Source organism: Ostrea edulis, chromosome 7 (genome assembly GCF_947568905.1).
Source record: "Ostrea edulis chromosome 7, xbOstEdul1.1, whole genome shotgun sequence".
Classification (NCBI taxonomy): domain Eukaryota; kingdom Metazoa; phylum Mollusca; class Bivalvia; order Ostreida; family Ostreidae; genus Ostrea; species Ostrea edulis.
The window spans coordinates 68,104,420-68,124,596 of NC_079170.1; the positions used below are offsets into that span (position 1 = coordinate 68,104,420).

At 35.9% G+C, this 20,177-nt stretch overlaps 1 protein-coding gene across 1 annotated transcript; it reads left to right on the top strand.

Moving 5' to 3' along the window:
- Positions 1 to 3,066: 3,066 nt before the first annotated feature.
- On the top strand, positions 3,067 to 16,371 carry LOC130048752 (uncharacterized). Its single transcript, XM_056145795.1, has 4 exons — positions 3,067 to 3,115; positions 4,909 to 5,000; positions 12,230 to 12,343; positions 14,317 to 16,371. Exons 1-4 carry the CDS (start codon positions 3,067 to 3,069, stop codon positions 16,369 to 16,371), a joined length of 2,310 nt encoding a protein of 769 aa, XP_056001770.1.
- The last annotated feature ends 3,806 nt before the right edge of the window (positions 16,372 to 20,177 follow it).

Sequence of the window (20,177 nt, forward strand, 5' to 3'; positions counted from 1 at the left end):
CCAAACGTTCGACATTTAGAAGTGAAAATCACGGTTCTTTGGGATATTATAGTATAAAACGGAAGTCCCGCGGCAGGTGTTGGCACGTTAAAGTGTCTTCATTGCTACGGCACATAAGCGCTAAGCATAGTTCTAAAATTTGTAATATTTAACCTACAGGTGGTGACGTCTCAAAAAGGGAAATATAAGGGACAAGAGGACGTAAAACCTTAAAACACAACCCTTCTCAGACATTGGTATCGTGATGAGGTGATAACTCATTGAGCTGCTTCTCGATCAATCCAACTATGCATGCAAAAACCTCATTCTTAGGATCAAATAAAAATATATCGGAACTGTTTTTATTTGATGTATGAAAACTGAAGCTCATCCTGGGCACCAGATACCACCTCTGGTATGTCCAGGAGTCCGTGTTTGTCCGACTATCTATTTTATATTGGTTATAGGAATTATGAGATTGATTAATGTTCGTTATCTTCGCCTTTCGTGAAAGGTGAAGCTCCTCCTGGGCACCAGATCCCACCTCTGGTATGTCCGGGGGTCCGTATTTGTCTGATCCCACCTCTGGTATGTCCGGGGGTCCGTGTTTGTCTGATCCCACCTCTGGTATGTCCGGGGGTCCGTGTTTGCCCACTTCTCTATATTGCATTCCTTGTAGGATTGATCGCTGTTCGTTGTCTTCGCCTTTCTAACACGTGTGTATGTAGATTTTGTTTTGTTTTATAGGATTTTTCGTTTGTTTAACATAACCTTTAAGTGAAGTGCAAAGGTATCGACTTACAGCGAGATTTGTTTACCGTGACACGGGATCTATGTTTCGAAGAAATTGCCTGGTACACCCGGGACTTTCAATTCTACTGGAAGTAACTTAAAAAAGAAACAGTGGACGCCTTCGCTTTAACATGGATCGAAAACCATGGATTCTCTGGTTACACAGCAAACGCCTTTTGGCAACAAATATTTTGATAAGATGAAAAAAATGGACAATTTACATGTCCTTGGTGTAATCACTATGTAATAAACTGTATCACCTGCTGTTTATGTCTATATTTTTTTCAACTGATTCGATACACAAAAAATGGTTTGTATATGATCGATTTTTAAATCAAGGCAAGCTACTGAAAAACAAATTGATGTTACAGGAGTTTCACCAATCTCGTTTAAAGTTAGCATTTCGCAAATTATATGGTCTTTATTGCAAATACAACCTATCATTGGGGTGATGTCCGAAGTGTTTCATCCCAATTGTTAGACCATTCTTTACAGGCAGATTTTCACAATGGAATACTCCATTTACTTGATAAAGATACAGGGCTCACAGCTTTGACCGGTCGACAGGTGTTGCTTTCTCCTCCTACGCATCTGATACCATCTTTTGTATATCCAGGGTACCGTGTTTGCCCAGCTCTTAATTTCTTACAGGAGTTATGAGACTGATCACTGTTTGATATCTTCACCTTTCCATAAATAGATATTTGTATATCATCATGTCATCCAAGTTATCGAGAATCTGACGGGCATTGTAGTGTAATTTTATTCTCAGAAATTGATTTTTGATCTCGCTTGCCCTCCTGACTAAAATATATAACATTGAGTTATTTTGATAATGCAATGTATCAATATTCTCTCTCTCTCTCTCTCTCTCTCTCTCTCTCTCTCTCTCTCTCTCTCTCTTTCAACCAAAATTTTAAAAAGATGTAAAAACTGTATGGACATTATACACGTCTTTGGTGAAATACCTGACTGTTATCATCAAGTACCGTTCACCGTTCAGAGACCGTCTGATATTGTTGTTGTTGTTGTTTTATTTCCGTTAAATAACGGTTATTCCCCTTTCTAATTCTAACACTAACCTTCTATTGGTACTAATGAGTAGGTGAAGGGGGTGACACGAGAGATAATGCGGTTATCAAAGGTTTCCGGGTTACCGGCCTCAGCACTAGTTTATTGAACTGTTCGCGGCTCTACGACGTCTTGCAAACCCTGATTAAGTTTAATTTGATTTTGATTGACAATGCTTTATTCAAAAATAAAACAAAAAGCATGACAACAAACAAAAGTACATTTTCATTGATTGGCAGACGTGTTCACAAAAAGTCCCAAACAAGTGTTTTACAAACTTACAAAGTTTAAAATGTTAAACATCTTTATTACGATCTTCAGATGCTATGCTTCGTGTTCAAGAATTTACATTGTTACATGTACACATCTTTATTGCAAATCTACAAAGTTAAACATCTTTACTACGAATTTACAGAATTACACAACGTCAGGAGTGCTTAAAAAGTTGCCATTATATCCATCAAGTTCTATGTATATAAAACATGTTAACAAAATATAATGTTCACAAAAATATAATGTTCACAAAAATACCATGTTCACATAGATGCCGTGTTCACAACATTACATAAAAATGGAGGATTTTCTATTATGTGTCTGCTTACGTAAATACACAGGTATATATGTAAGCCGATATGAAGGATCGATTCACTGAATAAGGAGTTACAAGAACCTGCAATCTTAGAGAAATTTCTAGTTCACAATGTGCAGTTTTTATCAATGCTTACTTATTGCCATTCTGATTATATTATCTCCGACTATGTATATAAACATGAAATCATTTCAAAAATTTACGTTATAGTGTTCAGATGTAAATGAAAAACCCCTTTTCTTTCAACGTTTTTCATTTGATTTTGTTTCTATTTTATTCACATCAAGACACCTTCCCTCACCAGAGAAATTTGCCCTTAGCGAAAGTTTTGAAAAATCAACTTGCTTCTGCAAACGTTCTTCCTTCAATATCTTAGAATCCGATTGCAGATGTTTTGACCAGAACGTAAAGAAATCGATCCTCACAAACAACAACAAAAATAAAAAACCAATCATCCCATTCAAAGCGAGAAGAGCAACATTTCCCAGACTGCAATTGGTTCCTCTATTGACCACATCCATGGTCCAGCCTACTCCTAGGAATAACGAGAGAAGAGCAAAATTTCTTGTGAACTCAACATATCTAGAAACACAACTAGTATTTTGCAATGAGTTCCCAAGTTGCATGGCCTTGATATGGAACATTATGCTAGCTACAGTGAGAACGCTGATTGGAGCAATGAAGGTATACAATTCCAGAGTAAAATTATCCATTTCACAAGAGATTAAATTACCACGTGGCATTTCCTTATCGGATTGAAAAAAGTGTAGCAGCATGTTTATAACAACGGGAATTGCTGACAAGATAATGACGCAGGAAATATATGCCTTGAATTTTTCATATCTAAATGTAAAGCCTCTTTTTCGTGTATTGTGAAGTACCAGACATATCACAAGCGATGAAAAATTCATGCAAACATGAACCAGTACACAAAAGTAATGATTTGTAAATCTGACGACCGTGTGTGGCAGTGAGCATGCGTCATAGACGTGTCTGATTTCACCCAGTGCTTCCGCGATTGATATCAATAGGGACAGGTATTTAACACTTCTGATTGGAACGGATTGTGTCGAGTGAAATCTCAAATAAAAAAGGAAAGAAATCAACAAACAGAATACAGATACAGATGAAGCTACCAAGGAGTATATATTTCCATTCCTGCATGAAAACTGATCAGATAAGATTGATGATGTCGCCGTTGAAGAATTTGAAGAAGGAAGTTTATTCAGAGATGAGAAATAGTTCTCCATGCAGACAGTCACCATGCTTCCATTGACTGTGGAGAACATTGAGTCAAAACATACACCCAATTCCTTCAAACACAACTGAGAATCTTTTTGATAAACCTCTGTATAACTGAAAACCAAATACGGACAGACAGACGTTTTCGTGAGTAATATTTCAGTAATGTTCTTTGTTCCACAAGACCTATAACGAGACAAGTACAACTTGTCAAGGGTATTCGTGTACAAGTTTGACTCGAATCGAATTACATATTTTGTAGCAGGTTCCCTGTGTATAAAAGAAAACATCTTGCCGTGCAGATTTGTGGCTATCTCGTTTATATATTCTTCTAACTGTCCCCTCATATATTCTAACACGATAACGAATTTGAATATGTGGTTGGATTCTTTATAAAAAGTCAGCTCGCAAATTTTAGTGGAGAATTTCTCATTCACTAAATGTGTAAACAGAATATATTCCATCCAGGCAGAGAACCCATCTTGGAGTCCGTCTGTATCCGTATAATTAGCGGTTCCAACCAATGTGAAGGAGCCGTAGGCGATAGGTTTTATAGAGCTATCATCCGAAACATTCCATGTACAACCGTTGCCCTGGTGCACCATGTTTTGCGGACAGTAAATTTCTCTGTATATCGACTGAAACAGAAACTATCGGTAATTTTCTAATCTAAAATCTTTAAATTATCTACGTTTGAATTCATTGGATTTAAATTTGAAAGTACAAGAACTGAACATAAAAGTATATGCTTAAATTTCCTCTTTGCTTAAATATCTAACAAACTTATGAATTTTGATTAACCATTATGTTCAGGAACATAGTTTTATACTCACCGCAAAACTGTCAAATATCCTGGGATTATCATTTCTTTCCGTCTCCAATCTTTTGCCTTGGTCTTCTAATTTATCTTGGAATTCATCTGTCGTAGATGACGTAACAAATATGACTCCATTTGACTCTACTTCCTTCAAAACGAAAGCAGCTATCACCCAAGTTACTTGCGCAATCATTTTCAAAATACTGCAAAATACACAACATCCAAAACTTATAAATTTCGTGCACCTGTTACATAAAAGAGTCCTAGAAAACTACAATTCTGTAGAACCAAAATGTTTTTAAACACGGAAATACGACTGATGTACATGATTGATAGCTTCTATTTGTAAACTCGTGAATAATTCAAACGACGTGGCGTGGGAATAAAAGGACACTTACAATTCAAATACCTCTTGCAGAGAAACAGGACAATGTGGTTGTACAGAACCAAAGAAAGAGTCAGCCAATGAAATACGATTTACAAGATTTCTTCGATAATTTCCATTTTCGGGTGAGTTAAAAGGGTACATCGGAAAATAACCATCCATTACATAGTGCATATGATAAACGTGGTAAGTTCTTTTTTGTATCATGTATTAATGATGATCTGATAATTTTGGGATTTTTTTTCTGTACAACATTTTCAAACTGTACCAATTCTGTTTTTTCTTTTATTATATATATATATATATATATATATATATATATATATATATATATATATATATATATTTGTTTATTTATATATATAAGCGCACGAAAACCCAACAACACCCTACTTTCTTAAAGTGTCGGATCTGCGAATATATTTTCATACATCTATGTATACTCTACAATCTATCTTGAAATATTTCGACTCTGTTACCGATCTTCCTAAGTCGTGCTTATATGTTATAAGAACGTCAATCACATGACAGTTCCAACATGGAATTTTATGTCCTAGAATTCTAGTTTGACATTACACGTAATTAATTCCATTATAGGAGTTATGAGATTGATCACTGTTCGTTATCTTCACCTTTCATTCAATGGGAACAAATTCCTGAGTTTGTTAAAAGCATAGTCGAGCAAATTCGTCAGGTTTTCAAATTATGAAAATGTTATACACCACTTAAAGTTTATACATTGAATCATACCGATATCTTATTAGTTATTATCATTGTTATTGTATTGCATATTAAGGCACTTTTAATCAATTTTAAATATACATTCAATTAATACTTAATATCTAAATATTCATAAGCAGAGTTTGTTTTTATTTATGGCATATATAGATCTATGTATACTTGTAGCTTACAAAATGTAAGAACTAATGAAAGAATCGATTTATTTGGAACTGGAGAATTTAATTTCTAATAATTAAGCATTTCAATATACTGATCCCCTGCCGCAGCATAAACCCCGCCCACCATGGTTACGTCATAGCAACAATGGGGACTCTGACAAAGAACGTAAACAATGGCCTGCGGCGATTGCAAACACTTTCGAGATAATCCAGGTTGAACTTTTGTTAGATTACTTTAAGTTTATCATAATTTTATATCGTGTGAAGGAGAGTGTTGATTCTATTGGTACAGGGATTTCAACAGTCTCGATTGAAGTCAGCATTTCGCAAATTCTATGGTCGTTATAATGATCTAGTTAGTCAATACAACCTCGCATTAGGTCAAATGCTGTCTGACGTGTTTCATACCGATTGTTAAGCCGTTCTTGGCACACTGATTTTGACTGCGGATAACTCCGTTTACCTGATCAGGATATGGGGCTCACGGCGGGTGTGACCGGTCAACAGGGGATGCTTACTCCTCCTAGGCACCTGATCCCACCTCTGGTGTGTCCAGGGGTCCGTGTTTGCCCAACTATCTATTTTGTATTGCTTGTAGGAGTTATAAGATTGATCACTGTTCGTTATCTTCACCTTGCATTCATTGTTTTTTTTAGTCTTTCAAATTATTTCATTCCATTCACAGAAACGTAAAACTCACACCAAAACGCTAGACCTCGCGTTAGGATGACAATCCTCACTCGGGGTTAATATTACATTTGAAATTGTCATTGCTTTTGTCTTTTCATACACTTAATCAATAATTACATTCCTTGGTCAGTAGATTGATAGGAGTCTGTTAACATATCGTAATAAACCAAACAGTCACCGTCTCGATAAATTCGATAAGTTGATGATCAACCACTTGCAGACTGCAGTCTTGTTCTGATTTGAATATCAAAATGAGTTTACCCGGATTCCTCTCTTTTGACTAGTGAGATCTGTGCGAGGTGAAGATAACGAACAGTAATCAATCTCAGCTATACACATTTATAGTAATTGTGGCCCCATAATAGATTGCAGGTGTTTGCATTTAACTATTCTGTTAAATACGAATAGCAACGATTATACTACTTGGTATATAATGAAATTATGAATAATTTTGTTCAATACACTCTCTGGAACATGTTCTCATATACATGTAACAGCATTGGTATAAATTATAGCAATGTAAACAGTGGCGGATTTAGATGGGGCTTTGCACATCCCCTTTTTGTGACCAAAAAATAATAACAGGAGTAGAGAAAAAGTATAAGATTTGACATTATACATACAAACAAGTGCGTCGAGATAAACAAATTAAATATTTGTTGTTATTTATTGATTTTATTATTCATAAAGAATTCTTAAAATGACACATAAAAGTAACCAAAAAAAAGCATCAGAACCCTGGAGTCCCCAGCCTATTGCATTCCCTTTTGACAAATCTTGGATCCACCACTGGTAAACATTTTAAACTATATGAGACTTCTCCAAAGCTTCCATACATTAGTTTGCCTCAATATGGGACGTCTCCATATGAGTGAAATATTCTCGAGAGGGACGTAAAACAATATTTAATCAATCAATAAATAATGGTAAAAACAGAGGTTTTTCAACCTGCATCTGTTTCATCCATGGTATTTCAAAGTCCAAACCAACTTCAAGAGAGAAGGATTATCTTCACCTTGCATGTACACAAATAAAATCAATCATAAATAAATACCAATGTCATTCAATAGCAATCCTGTTGATGTTGATAAAATACATGTATTTGACTTTGAATTTGACTCCAGTCTTTGGCACTATTTTTTTTTAGTTCTTATAAGTTTATTGTTATTTCGGATTTCCAATATTTCGACTTGAGCATCACTGAAGATACATTATTTGTCTAAATGAGCATCTGGTGCATTAAGATTTGTACCGTAAGGATCGCAATCATTAAAGATGTTATGAAGTTGTCCATTAATTCATAGGAAATTCCTGATGTCAAACTTTATGATATTAAAATGCTTAAACTTGATCTACTACTGCCACTAGTATATGTGCTGCAAAAATAGACTTTCGTATAAGCCAGAGTATTGTGAGGCATTTTTATCTTGCTGTCCTGTTCTCCTTTCTTCCTTCTTTTGTGAGTTGGATACATTTGAATTTACTTACCTATAAAATACCCACTATTCACTGGTTTAGGTTGGAATGTAGGGGTTTGTAAAATTCTAACCAAATAAATGCCGATAGACAAAAAAGATATATTTGTAGCAATAGCATATTAGTTTACAACAATCCATTAGAGGGATTTATCTTTGAAATATCATTTCCGTATTAGTCTCTTCATACATATTGATTATAAATAAAATTAGGATGCTTTTTGAAGTTGTCTTCAATAAATATAATAATAATAATAATAATAAATTCTTTATTTAGACAGGATATCACAATTAGTACAAATGACTAGTTTACATTGTGGTCCTGTATAAAACATATTCACAGACAGATAAATGAGAGAATAGAAAAATAGATAACATAATATAAAATATGTACATAAAATATACACACGATATCACTGGGGGAAAATATAAACATATACTTCATATCTATATATCACTTATTTGAGTAGTAATGCTGCAAATATGCTGATTTAAAAGATGTAATAGAACCACAGCTTCTGACAGACTCGGGCAACTGATTCCATAAAAGTGTGGAGGATACCTTTAAAGACTATTTATTATATTCAGTTCTAACTTTTGGTAAATATGAAATGCCACTATCGATACTTCTTATTGTTCTGGAACTAACTTGGCTGACAAAACTAAAAACGTTCATATATTCTGGTGTCATGTTATTAAGAACCTTAAAAGCAAGCACAAGTTTTCTATATACAAAATAATTATGAACAGGCATCCATTTAAAGAACACTAAAATATCAGCTGTAGAAATCTGAGTTACTTTCACCTTCAATATAATTCTGGCTGCCCTTTTCTGTAATTTATAAAGTATGTCAATGAAAACCCTGTTTTTGGCTGAGCACCAAACTGTGCAACAATAACTAAAATGAGGAAATATAAGAGTGTTATAAATTTTCAATAATGCTGCATTTGACATAAAAGTTTGCAGACGACGTAAAATGCCTATTTTCTGTGAAAGTTTCTTGCATAAAGAATCAATATGTACAGACCAGGTTAGACATTCATCTATTTGTACACCAAGAAGTTTGGCCGTTTTAACAGTATCTAAAACAATATCCCCTACTTTGATTCACATTTTTCTACACTTTGAGAGTTTTTGTGCAGTGCCAATCAACATACATTGTGTTTTCTTTAAGTTCATCGTAAGTTTATCATACATGAATGGAGAAATGATGCAACTGTTCAATGACATTTGGTGAAGTTAAGGGAAGAAATGAAGCACAAAATTCCGTCCGTTTCACTTCCCCCTTTCCAGGCTGTCTCACATATTGATCATGATATTGATTTCGTTGATGGTTGAATCTTAAATGTGTGTGTGTTTTTGTATCCCAAACAATTGTAGAATTAGGCATTAGCATTATGATTTTTTTTTTTTAATTTTGAGTGCATGTTGGTAAGAAAGATGATAACTTAAGAGAGATCTGACATCTGTCATAAATATATTCTTTGAAATTCAGTAAGTTAATAAAAATGTATATAACATTGAACATTTTCACTATTTGTTATGGTGTAAATGTGCCTACTTTTTTCTCTCAAACTTTCTGATAAAATAGATATATAAAAAAAATAAGATTGAACATGTTTAAAGTATGTATCATTAGTATCATAACTTGGTGTCATTTCATTTATTACTTGCTTTTTAAATTCTGATGATGCAATTAAACAAGGGTTCCATTACATCTTGTCAATATTCAATAGACAATCACATCCAATGCAAATACACTCTCTTGTTTGACAAAAATATTTAATAAAATGTTTCGAAAATAGTTGAATTTAACATAAGACAATGGAATATTCAAAATGTCTAGATGCTCTTAATGGGAACGATGATTAAAACTGCAAAACATAGAATAACAAAAGTTTGTATACTGTTTTTTCACAAAAACCATGAACTGAGCTCTCAGCACAAAATAAACATGGTTGAATACTATGCTTATTTCCCTAATGAATAAAAATTTAGAAGAATTCGAAGCAGTTAAACACACCTACTATTAACTGATACTTTGTAACAAAGTGACAGGGATGTTTCTTCTGAAAAGTTCAAAGCACTTGATTGTTGGGTCATCGTTTAGGTTTTGGTGAAACATTCACTATTAAAGCTTAACTGATATATCTATGCATCATTTATCAATGTCGATAGCATATAATCCATGGCTAACAAGCACAATATGATCCGAAAACACTGGATGTTTAGTTGCATGTGTTTCAAAACTTTGCAAACATGCATGTAGTGCTCAATGCAGTGTACTGTGACAACAAAGAATTAGATAGGTTGTATGACGAATATATTTTGGTTCCAGCTGACAAAGGTTGTAACAACATTGTTTTTGTTTGTAAGGCTCATTGTTGCAACTCAATTTTAAACGAACTTGGTATTAATTCCACTTTTGGTAATCGTACTTATGCTCCAACTGCCCTTTCAAAAGATGAAATTCTTCAAAACCATGCATCAGTTTTAGACACATTTCATATCCCAGTCAATGAGTCGAATGAATGAGTTACCGTACCTATACTGGATTCCTAAACTACATAAGAACCCTTACAGAAATACATTGCTGGTTCCAGTAAGTGCTCTACCAAGTCCCTATCTTTGCTTTTCACGAAAATATTAACAGCTGTGAAGGAGAAACTTCAAACTTACATGTACTGTGCAACTACATATGCTAGAAGTGGTGTTAATCAAATGTGGATTCTAAAACATTCTAAAGAACTTTTAATAAACTTGAAATCGCAAAACCTTTCCCAAATCAATACCAACAAAACGTATTACTTTTCATCAATTTACACGACCATTCCTCACGACAAATTAAAGACTAGATTTTTTGACAGCATAGACAGTTGCTTCTTCAACAAAAATGGAAAACGGAAATATTCATATCTAGTGATCAGTCAACCAAAAACTTACTTTGTTAAACACCATTATGATTCCACCCACAATTACTCTGAAGTTGAAATGAAAATATGCTAGAGTTCCTCATTGACAATATCTTCGTGGTCTTTGGTGATCAGGTCTTCGAACAGTCTGTTGGAAATCCCATATGCACCAATTGTGTTCTTTTGTTAGCTGACCTGTTTCTATATTCATATAAAGTAGAATTTATTCAAAACCTTCTACATGAGAAGAAACATTCTCTTGCTGTGGCCTTCAATTCGACATTTAGTTATATAGACGACGTAATGTATATTAACAATAAAAACATTCATTCATATGTGCATTCGATATATCCCTGTGAGCTCGAAATAAAAGACACCACAGAGTCGTCCACTTATGTTTCATACTTAGATATTATATTCAATGTAGACTTTAATAGCAAACTGAAAACTCAACAGTATGACAAATTGGATTATTGCAGCTTCTCCATCGTCAAGGTCCCATATCTATGTAGCAATATTCCATTATTACCTGCATATGGTGTTTATATCTCTAAACTGATTTAATACACTAGAATTTGTTCTGCTTATGATCAGTTTTTAAATCGAGGCAAGCTACTGGCAAACAAGTTGATGGTACAGGGGTTTCAACAGTCTCGATTGAAGTCAGCATTTTGCAAATTCTATGGTAGTTATAACGATTAAGTTCGTCAATACAACCTATCATTGGGTGAAATATTGTCTGACGTGTTTCATACCGATTATTATGCCGTTCTTGGCACACTGATTTTAACTACGGATAACTCCGTTTACCTAATCAGAATATAGGGCTCACGGCGGGTGTGACCGGTCGAAAGGGGATGCTTACTCCTCCTAGGCACCTGAACTCACCTCTGGTATGTCCAGGGGTCCGTGTTTGCCCAACTATCTATTTTGTATTGCTTGTAGGAGTTATGAGATTGATCACTGTTCGTTGTCTTCACCTTGCATAGGGCTCACGGCCTTTGTAACCCGTCGACAGGGGATGCTTGCTCCACCTAGGCCCCTGATCCCACCTCTGATGTCCATTTTTGCCCAATCTTATAATCCTTATAGTAGTTATGAGATTGATCATTGTTCTTTATCTTCACCTTCTGTGCTGTGTCCAGGGGTCCGTGTTTGCCCAACTATCTATTTTGTATTGCTTATAGTAACTTTATAAGATGTATCACTGTTCGTTATCTTCACCTTCTCATTATTAAATGATTGGTAGCAACATTGTCTTTGTTGTAAGGAGTTATGAGATTGTTCATTATCTTCACTGTTCGTTATTTTCATCTTCCTATTTTAATGTTAAATAGTTATACTAAAATGTGAAAATATATTTTGTTTGTCTTACAGATGCTACGTTTCAAAGACACCGGAAACGTCCAGACAGCAAGGATAAAAATGAACCTAGTGTGGCTGGCAATGTTAGCGCCTGTCATTGTATCGATAAACGGTCTAGTTGAAAGGGTAATATAATAATGATAATTATGATCCCACCGTTTATCTTATCAGCATATAGGGCTCACGGCGGATGTGACCGGTCGACAGGGGATACTTACTCCTCCTCTAGTATGTACAGGGGTCCCTGTTTGACAAAATTTGTTTTGTAGTCCTTATAGGAGTTGCGATATTGATCAGTGTTCGTTATCTTCACCTTTATAAGAGTTATGAGATTGATCACTGTTCGTTATCTTCACCTTTAAAGGAGTTATTAGATTGATCACTGTTCGTTATCTTCACCTTTATAGGAGTTATGGGATTGATCAGTGTTCGTTATCTTCACCTTTATAGGAGTTAAGGGATTGATCACTGTTCGTTATCTTCACCTTTAAAGGAGTTATTAGATTGATCACTGTTCGTTATCTTCACCTTTATAGGAGTTATGGGATTGATCAGTGTTCGTTATCTTCACCTTTATAGGAGTTAAGGGATTGATCACTGTTCGTTATCTTCACCTTTTCATTATCAAATGGTTGGTTGTAGCTTGTAACAACAATTGTCTTTGTATATAAGGCTCGTTATTGCAATTACCTGTATATTTTAAACGAACATGGAATTAAGTCCAAATTTAGTAATTCTACTTATACTTCAAGTTCCCTTTCAAATGACGAATCTCTTGAAACTCACTTATCAGTTTTTAAAAACACTCAAACATAAATGGGACGAATAAAGATGAGTTACCTTACATATACTGGGTTCCAAATCTTAACATGAACCCTTACCAACAGAATTACATTGCTTGATCCAGGAAATCCTTTAACTTTGCTCCTCAAAGAAATATTCGTTACTTTAAAGGAGAGACTTTAAAACATATACACGAATTGCTGAAGATTGAATGCGGATTCTCAAAAGCCCCAAAGAACATTTAGTACATTTGAGATCACAAGACCTTTACCAAATCAATAACATTGAAATGCAAGACTTTTCAACACTTTATATTCCTCGTTATAAATGAAATGCCAAACTCTGCTCGCACCTCAGCAGTTAGAGATAAAAAAAGATGTTGCAATATGATCTTGCTTGTAGCAACCACTAATGATATAAAGTCCACTAATGATAAATGTTTCATTAACGGATACAATTTGCCTTCGTTAATGCAAAAACTTATATCATTAATGATGCACCATCATAACCATGAATGAGATATTATTCATTCATGATTAACATTTTCATTACAGGACATTTTACCATTAATGATAAAATTGGAAATGGAAAATATGCACAGTGTCGTCCACTAATAATAAAAAATGAGAATTGATTTTCATTATGGACAAACGACACTCCTATCCTCTAATGCTGTAAGTTTTTGCATTGGCAAACGCAATTGCATTAATTAATGGAAATTTTATCATTAGTGAATTTTATATCATTAATGGTTGCTATATTGCTTTCTACTTCCTCAGACTATGTTTGACACTAACCGATGGTCCGCATAAACAATGTATCAGTCAACCCGTAAGAACACATCAAAGGCGAATTTTATTTGTATTTTGCGCACATATGCCACGAATCAAAATGTTGCACGTATGTAAAACGAAATAAAAGAAATTCTAGCTCTTTCGAAATCAAAATTTTACTTCTATAAAGCGTTTGTAGCACGAATATTCTTATTGAAGAATAGTGAAGATAACGAACAGGGGGGTATGAGGAATACGTGCACCGGACTAAACTCCGTATCAATCAACAACAGCCGAAGGATATTAATTTTGAGCACAGTTATATTGTAAAATCCACTATTTTTCATTGATTGTAACTTATCGAAAAATACTCTACCTTAATAAAGATTTGAGTACAATCTCTATTGTGGAAACAACTTAGGTCCATCGTTCTAAAAAAAAACATGTCACAAACATGTTTCATAATGAAATGATTTACATGTGTTCTAAAATTCTTTGTTATAGTGACTCGTGTAATTGAATTCCTTTTTCTTCTTTTTAAAGGAAACCGAAAAACCCGGAGGTAATCTTCAATCAAAATTTCAATTAGCCTCAGAAACAAGTACAATAACACGGCTCAACCAGACCCAACAATCACGCAAACAACGTACCGCATCGTTGGCGGATCTGACAACCTTTGTTCCAGATGAGGAAGACGTAGATAGGACAACAACAAAGTTTGATACTCCAACACAAAACCCTTCTTTACAAACGTCAACACCCCCTCCTACAATGACATCTCCCCCTGTGTTGTCACCCCCTCCTACAACAACACATCTCCCTGCGTCGTCACCCCCTCCTACAACAACACATCTCCCTGCGTCGTCACCCCCTCCTACAATGACACCTCCCCCTGCATCGTCACCCCCTCTTACAATGACACCTCCCCCTGCGTCGTCACCCCCTCTTACAATGACACCTCCCCCTGCGTCGTCACCCCCTCCTACAATGACATCTCCCCCTGCGTCGTCACCCCCTCCTACAACAACACATCTCCCTGCGTCGTCACCCTCTCCTACAATGACACCTCCACCTGCGTCGTCACCCCCTCCTACAACAACACATCTCCCTGCGTCGTCACCCCCTCCTACAATGACACATCTCCCTATGTCATCACCCCCTCCTACAACAACACATCTCCCTGCGTCGTCACCCCCTCCTACAATGACACATCTCCCTGCGTCGTCAACCCCTCCTACAACAACACATCTCCCTGCGTCGTCACCCCCTCCTACATCGACATCTCCCCCTGCGTCGTCACCCCCTCCTACAATGACATCTCCCCCTGCGTCGTCACCCCCTCCTACATCGACAGCTCCCCCTGCGTCGTCACTCCCTCCTACAATGACATCTCCCCCTGCGTCGTCACCCCCTCCTACAACGACACCTCCCCCTGCGTTGTCACCCCCTCCTACAATGACACCTCCCCCTGCGTTGTCACCCCCTCCTACAATGACACCTCTCCCTGCGTCGTCACCCCCTCCTACAATGACACATCTCCCTGCGTCGTCACCCCTTCCTACATCGACAACTTCCCCTACATCGTCGATTGCACAAATCCTTCCCTTTTCATCTTCAGCAGGAAGAACATTGACCCCAAAACCAAAAATTACAATACCGGCAACACAAACGCCAACACCATTATCAAGCCCTTGGGTACCATCAGTAACTTTTTGCCCTCTATCAATTGGTTTTCTGGTTGGTGGTTCTGATTGCCGTCAGAAAGAGGTTGAAGAATCTGATAATATACCAGAAAGACCAGTGAGGACAGAATATGTCACACCATACCCACCACCATCAACTACACCATACCCACCACCATTAACTACACCATACCCACTGCCAACAACAACACCACACGCACAAACATATCCATCACCACCACTATATACATCACCGCCACCATATCCATCACCGGCACCAAGCACACCATCATCAACGTCACCATATCCACCGCCACCACTATATCCATCACCACCACCAAGCACACCACCATCAACGACACCATACGCACCGTCACCACCACCACCACCATCAGCTACACCATACCCACCGTTATTCACTGCACCATACACACCACCGCAATCAAGTACACCACCAACAACACCACTATCAACTACACCATACCTACCACCACCAAGTACATCACCAAGTACACTACCACTGGCACCATACCCATCAACACCATCAGCTACACAATATTTAACTACACCACCACCCACTACACGATATCAACCACAACGAAGTACACCCGCATCAACTTCACCATATCCGCCCCAACTATCAACTACATTAGGTATACCTCATTCATTATCAATACCAGTATCGATTACTCCTCTTCCATCGTTACCAAGTTCACAGAATTCACCGAGAATAATCTCAACATCCAGTACACGGACTCCATCAAGTAAAAGGACTTTATCATCGAAAATACCGACAACTCTATCTTTAAATAAACAGACTACGTCACCGAGAGTGACCACAATTTCAGCGACTAAAACGAGAGAACCAGGCATAAAGTACAAAGTGTTCGATGATTACAAGGTATTGTATACTTAGACACATGCATGTTATGCGATGAATTCATTTTTTTGCATGTGGATACAATATCATAAACATCATATCACGTAAACAAAAAAATATAAACAGCTGACGAGAGCGATTTCTTTTCAGAACCTATCAAGGGAAGTAAGGTGCTTCAAACATTTCGTGTACAGGAATGGGGAGTGTCACGTCGTAAATACCGATACCTACATGAAGATCACGGCCACTCTTGTCATCAAACTGCAGAGAGAACATGGAACTAGCAATCATTATTTCTACAGTGGCTTGGCATGGTTAAATCTATTGATTATAAAACATTTTTCATTGCCTAAATTAGCAGAAGTGGAATATATTAGCATTGACCAACATGAAAATAGCTCACTACTATATCGTGCAAATGTTGTCACTTTTCTATCTTCTAAAGTGGATTTAAAAGAGTATATTTCAACATTAATTTCGGTTTTCCATGGTCGAAATTTATCAGACGAAAACACGGTAGAAAAAACAAAGACAATGCACCCTTTTCATTACAACTTCCATTTCCAATCTGCATCTGATTATTTGAATCACCAGAGGTTTACAAGGGTAAAGGAAACTATATATATAATTCGCAGAAGACTTGAATATTTAAAATACACTTTCGCGAAAACAATATTTTGTCCTATGGTTGTTCTTGACAAAAGTGAGGTGTTTTTCAACGATAAATACCAGATGTGCCTAACGCACTTCAACGTATGTTTTGATTCTTTGGTCTATCACCAGGGAAATTCGATACAGGTATGCATGGAAGACTATTTCGCAATATTAGATAGGAATTTCCAGAAAACAGCGAGAAAACATATTTGGGTGTACCAATACACACCGGAAGGGGTGTTGTCTCTAGTGTTGATGTGTCTATCAGCTCTATGTCTCATAATAACGCTCGTAATTCACTTCCTGTGTCCAGAATTACGAACCTTACCAGGAAAAAGTAGCATGTTTCTGTCGGCTTCACTCTTACTTGCTCAGCTAACCTTCCAGTTTGGGATGACACAGAATGATTTCCCATTGCCGTGTAAAATAATAGGGCTTTTTATTCACTATTTTTGGTTGCTAAGTTTTTCCTGGATGAGTGCATGTTCAATTCAAATGTTTCTAAAGTTTGGTCGCTTCGCAACTGGGACTACCATGAACAGTACAAAGAGACTACTGAAGTACTGCTTCTATGCATTTGGAAGTCCATTCCTTTTCATTTCAACTAACATCGTATATTCTTTGGTTTCATCAAGTGGAAAAGAATATGGTTATGGTCTGGATTTGTGCTATATATCATACCCGCTCATGGTTTTCATCACTTTCACAGCACCGGCTTATCTAGTGACGATAAAAAATGTAGCATTGTTTGTTATCGTTTGCTGTCGCATCGGACGACATCGGAAGATACAGTCAGCTAGCTCCCAATTCAGCAGAAGTAAAGTTCTTGTAAAGTTGTCATGCTTGACTGGATGCCTATGGTTGGTTGGTTTTGTGAATCATTGGGTTAAACTGGATGTTTTGCAATATATATTTATAGTTTTAAATGCGTCACAGGGTATTTTCATTATGGTGTCGTTTGTCTGCACTAAAAGGGTTTTCGGCATGTTGCAAAAGAGATGGAAATAAAGATTTCTTTATGTTGCAAAATGCACTCTTTATTTTGTATTGTTTATGGGAGTTATGAGATTGATCACTGTTCGTTATCTTCACCTTTATGGGAGTTATGAGATTGATCACTGTTCATTATTTTCAACTTTCACGAATAGAAATGCAAAGGGTCTCAAAAACGAAAATGACTGATTTTACCTATTTTCAAACAGGATTTTATTACAAAAAATTGTGCAAGCTTTATTTTTTTCATATTCTACCCTGAATATTTAGAAAACTAAACCAATAACTGAGTCAACATCAGAATCAACCATTAAATACTGTGTTGCTATACAAACATATACACGTGCTTTATTAGTTTTAAAATTCACCACGTTAAATCACTTCTCGGTATATGAACTGCTTTAATGGTATAATGTAATGATTGTACCACTGTACTCTCATAATTTGGTATAATGATTATTGTAAGACAGTATTGTAATTATTGTAAGACAGTATTGTAATTATTGTAAGACAGTATTGTAATTATTGTAAGACAGTATTGTAATTATTGTATGACGGTATTGTAATTATTGTATGACGGTCTTGTAATGGTATTGTAATTATTGTAAGACAGTATTGTAATTATTGTAAGACAGTATTGTAATTATTGTGATTATTGTAAGACGGTGTTGTAATTATTGTAATTGTAAAGTAGTATTTATGTTTTATTGTATTGGTCTATCTTTCTTTGTAAATGTATGCTTCCTTGCTATGACAGAGCTCTCTCCATACCACACAAGTTGTTTTAACACACATGTATTTTTTGTTGTGTTTGGGTATTTTTTAGTGGAGTGTGTTTACGCTATAACTTCAGTATTAGTGTCACAAAATATTTTTCAAACGACAATTATTTCTGGCACTAAAAATTTAGCAGTTGCCATTTTTTTTTTAATTCAAACATTTGTATGTCCAAATACTTTGTATATTTTCAATCAAATCAAGAATACAAACGTATTTTCATTTTACACACCCGCCGAAAGATTAGACGATCAGCTACCTCTGTTTTCGGGATTTTTTATTTCTATTTTCATTTCTCTACGTTAATCCGTATTTTCGAAGTTTACTGTTTCTATTTTCACTTTTCTACCTCAATCCGTGTTTTCGGGTTTTCTTATTTCTATTTTCTTTCTCTACGTCAATCCGTGTTTTCGGGAGGGGGGGTCTATTTTCATTTGTCTACTTCAATCCGTATTTTCGAAGTTTACTGTTTCTATTTTCACTTTTCTACCTCGATCCGTGTTTTCGGAGTTTTTTTATTTCTATTTTCATTTCTCTAAGTCAATCCGTGTTTTCGGAGTTTTCTGTTTCTATGTTGCTTACGCTGGTTGTGTAGCTTTCAGGTTGGTTGTTTTAGATGTTGCAGTTTTGATCGAAGTCGACCTATCTTACTAGAGTTTTTTCCCTTTAATTCAAATTCGATATTATATGGAGGGACATTTCGTTTGACCATGTAACTCCTCCCGCAGTTTTTAGGTTAGGACTTGTTATTTTACAGACTACGTACACTAGAATTGAGGATGAGCATGTGGAAAATGCTTTTTTATTTTTGAGTAAATTAAAGGCCCTTGGATTTTGTCGGTTTTGAGGAAATGTAACATAAAGAGTACACAGTTTGTTCGTCTTACTTCTTTCCTACTTTTGAAGTTTGACCTTATTCTACAGGATGTTTGTATATATAATAAAGGTGTGCAAGTTACAAGGAGTTTGGTTTTCTTCAATTTCTATGAAATCTACAGATGATACAAAAAAAGTATGTCACAGCTTCATAGTGACTGATACTACCTTAAGTAAAGTTCTACAACTCGTGTATGTCACAGCTTGATGATGGTAGATATTACCTTAAGTAAAGTTCTACAACTCGTGTATGTCACAGCTTGATGATGGTAGATACTACTTTAAGTAAAGTTCTACAACTCGTGTATGTCACAGCTTGTGTTTACTTGAATTTTTCAACACCTGAATATAGACTGAACTCTATGATTATGGATGTTGCCAATCACAGGATCTTTAAACCACCACGGGCCATGGATGATTTTCATTCCAAATCATGCCGCCAGTTTCTTAAGCTCAAATTTACAAACAAAGAAATAGATGCCGTCAACATAAGCAACAATGTTCGTCATAAAAGGGTTCAGTCGTGTATTCCAACTTATTTC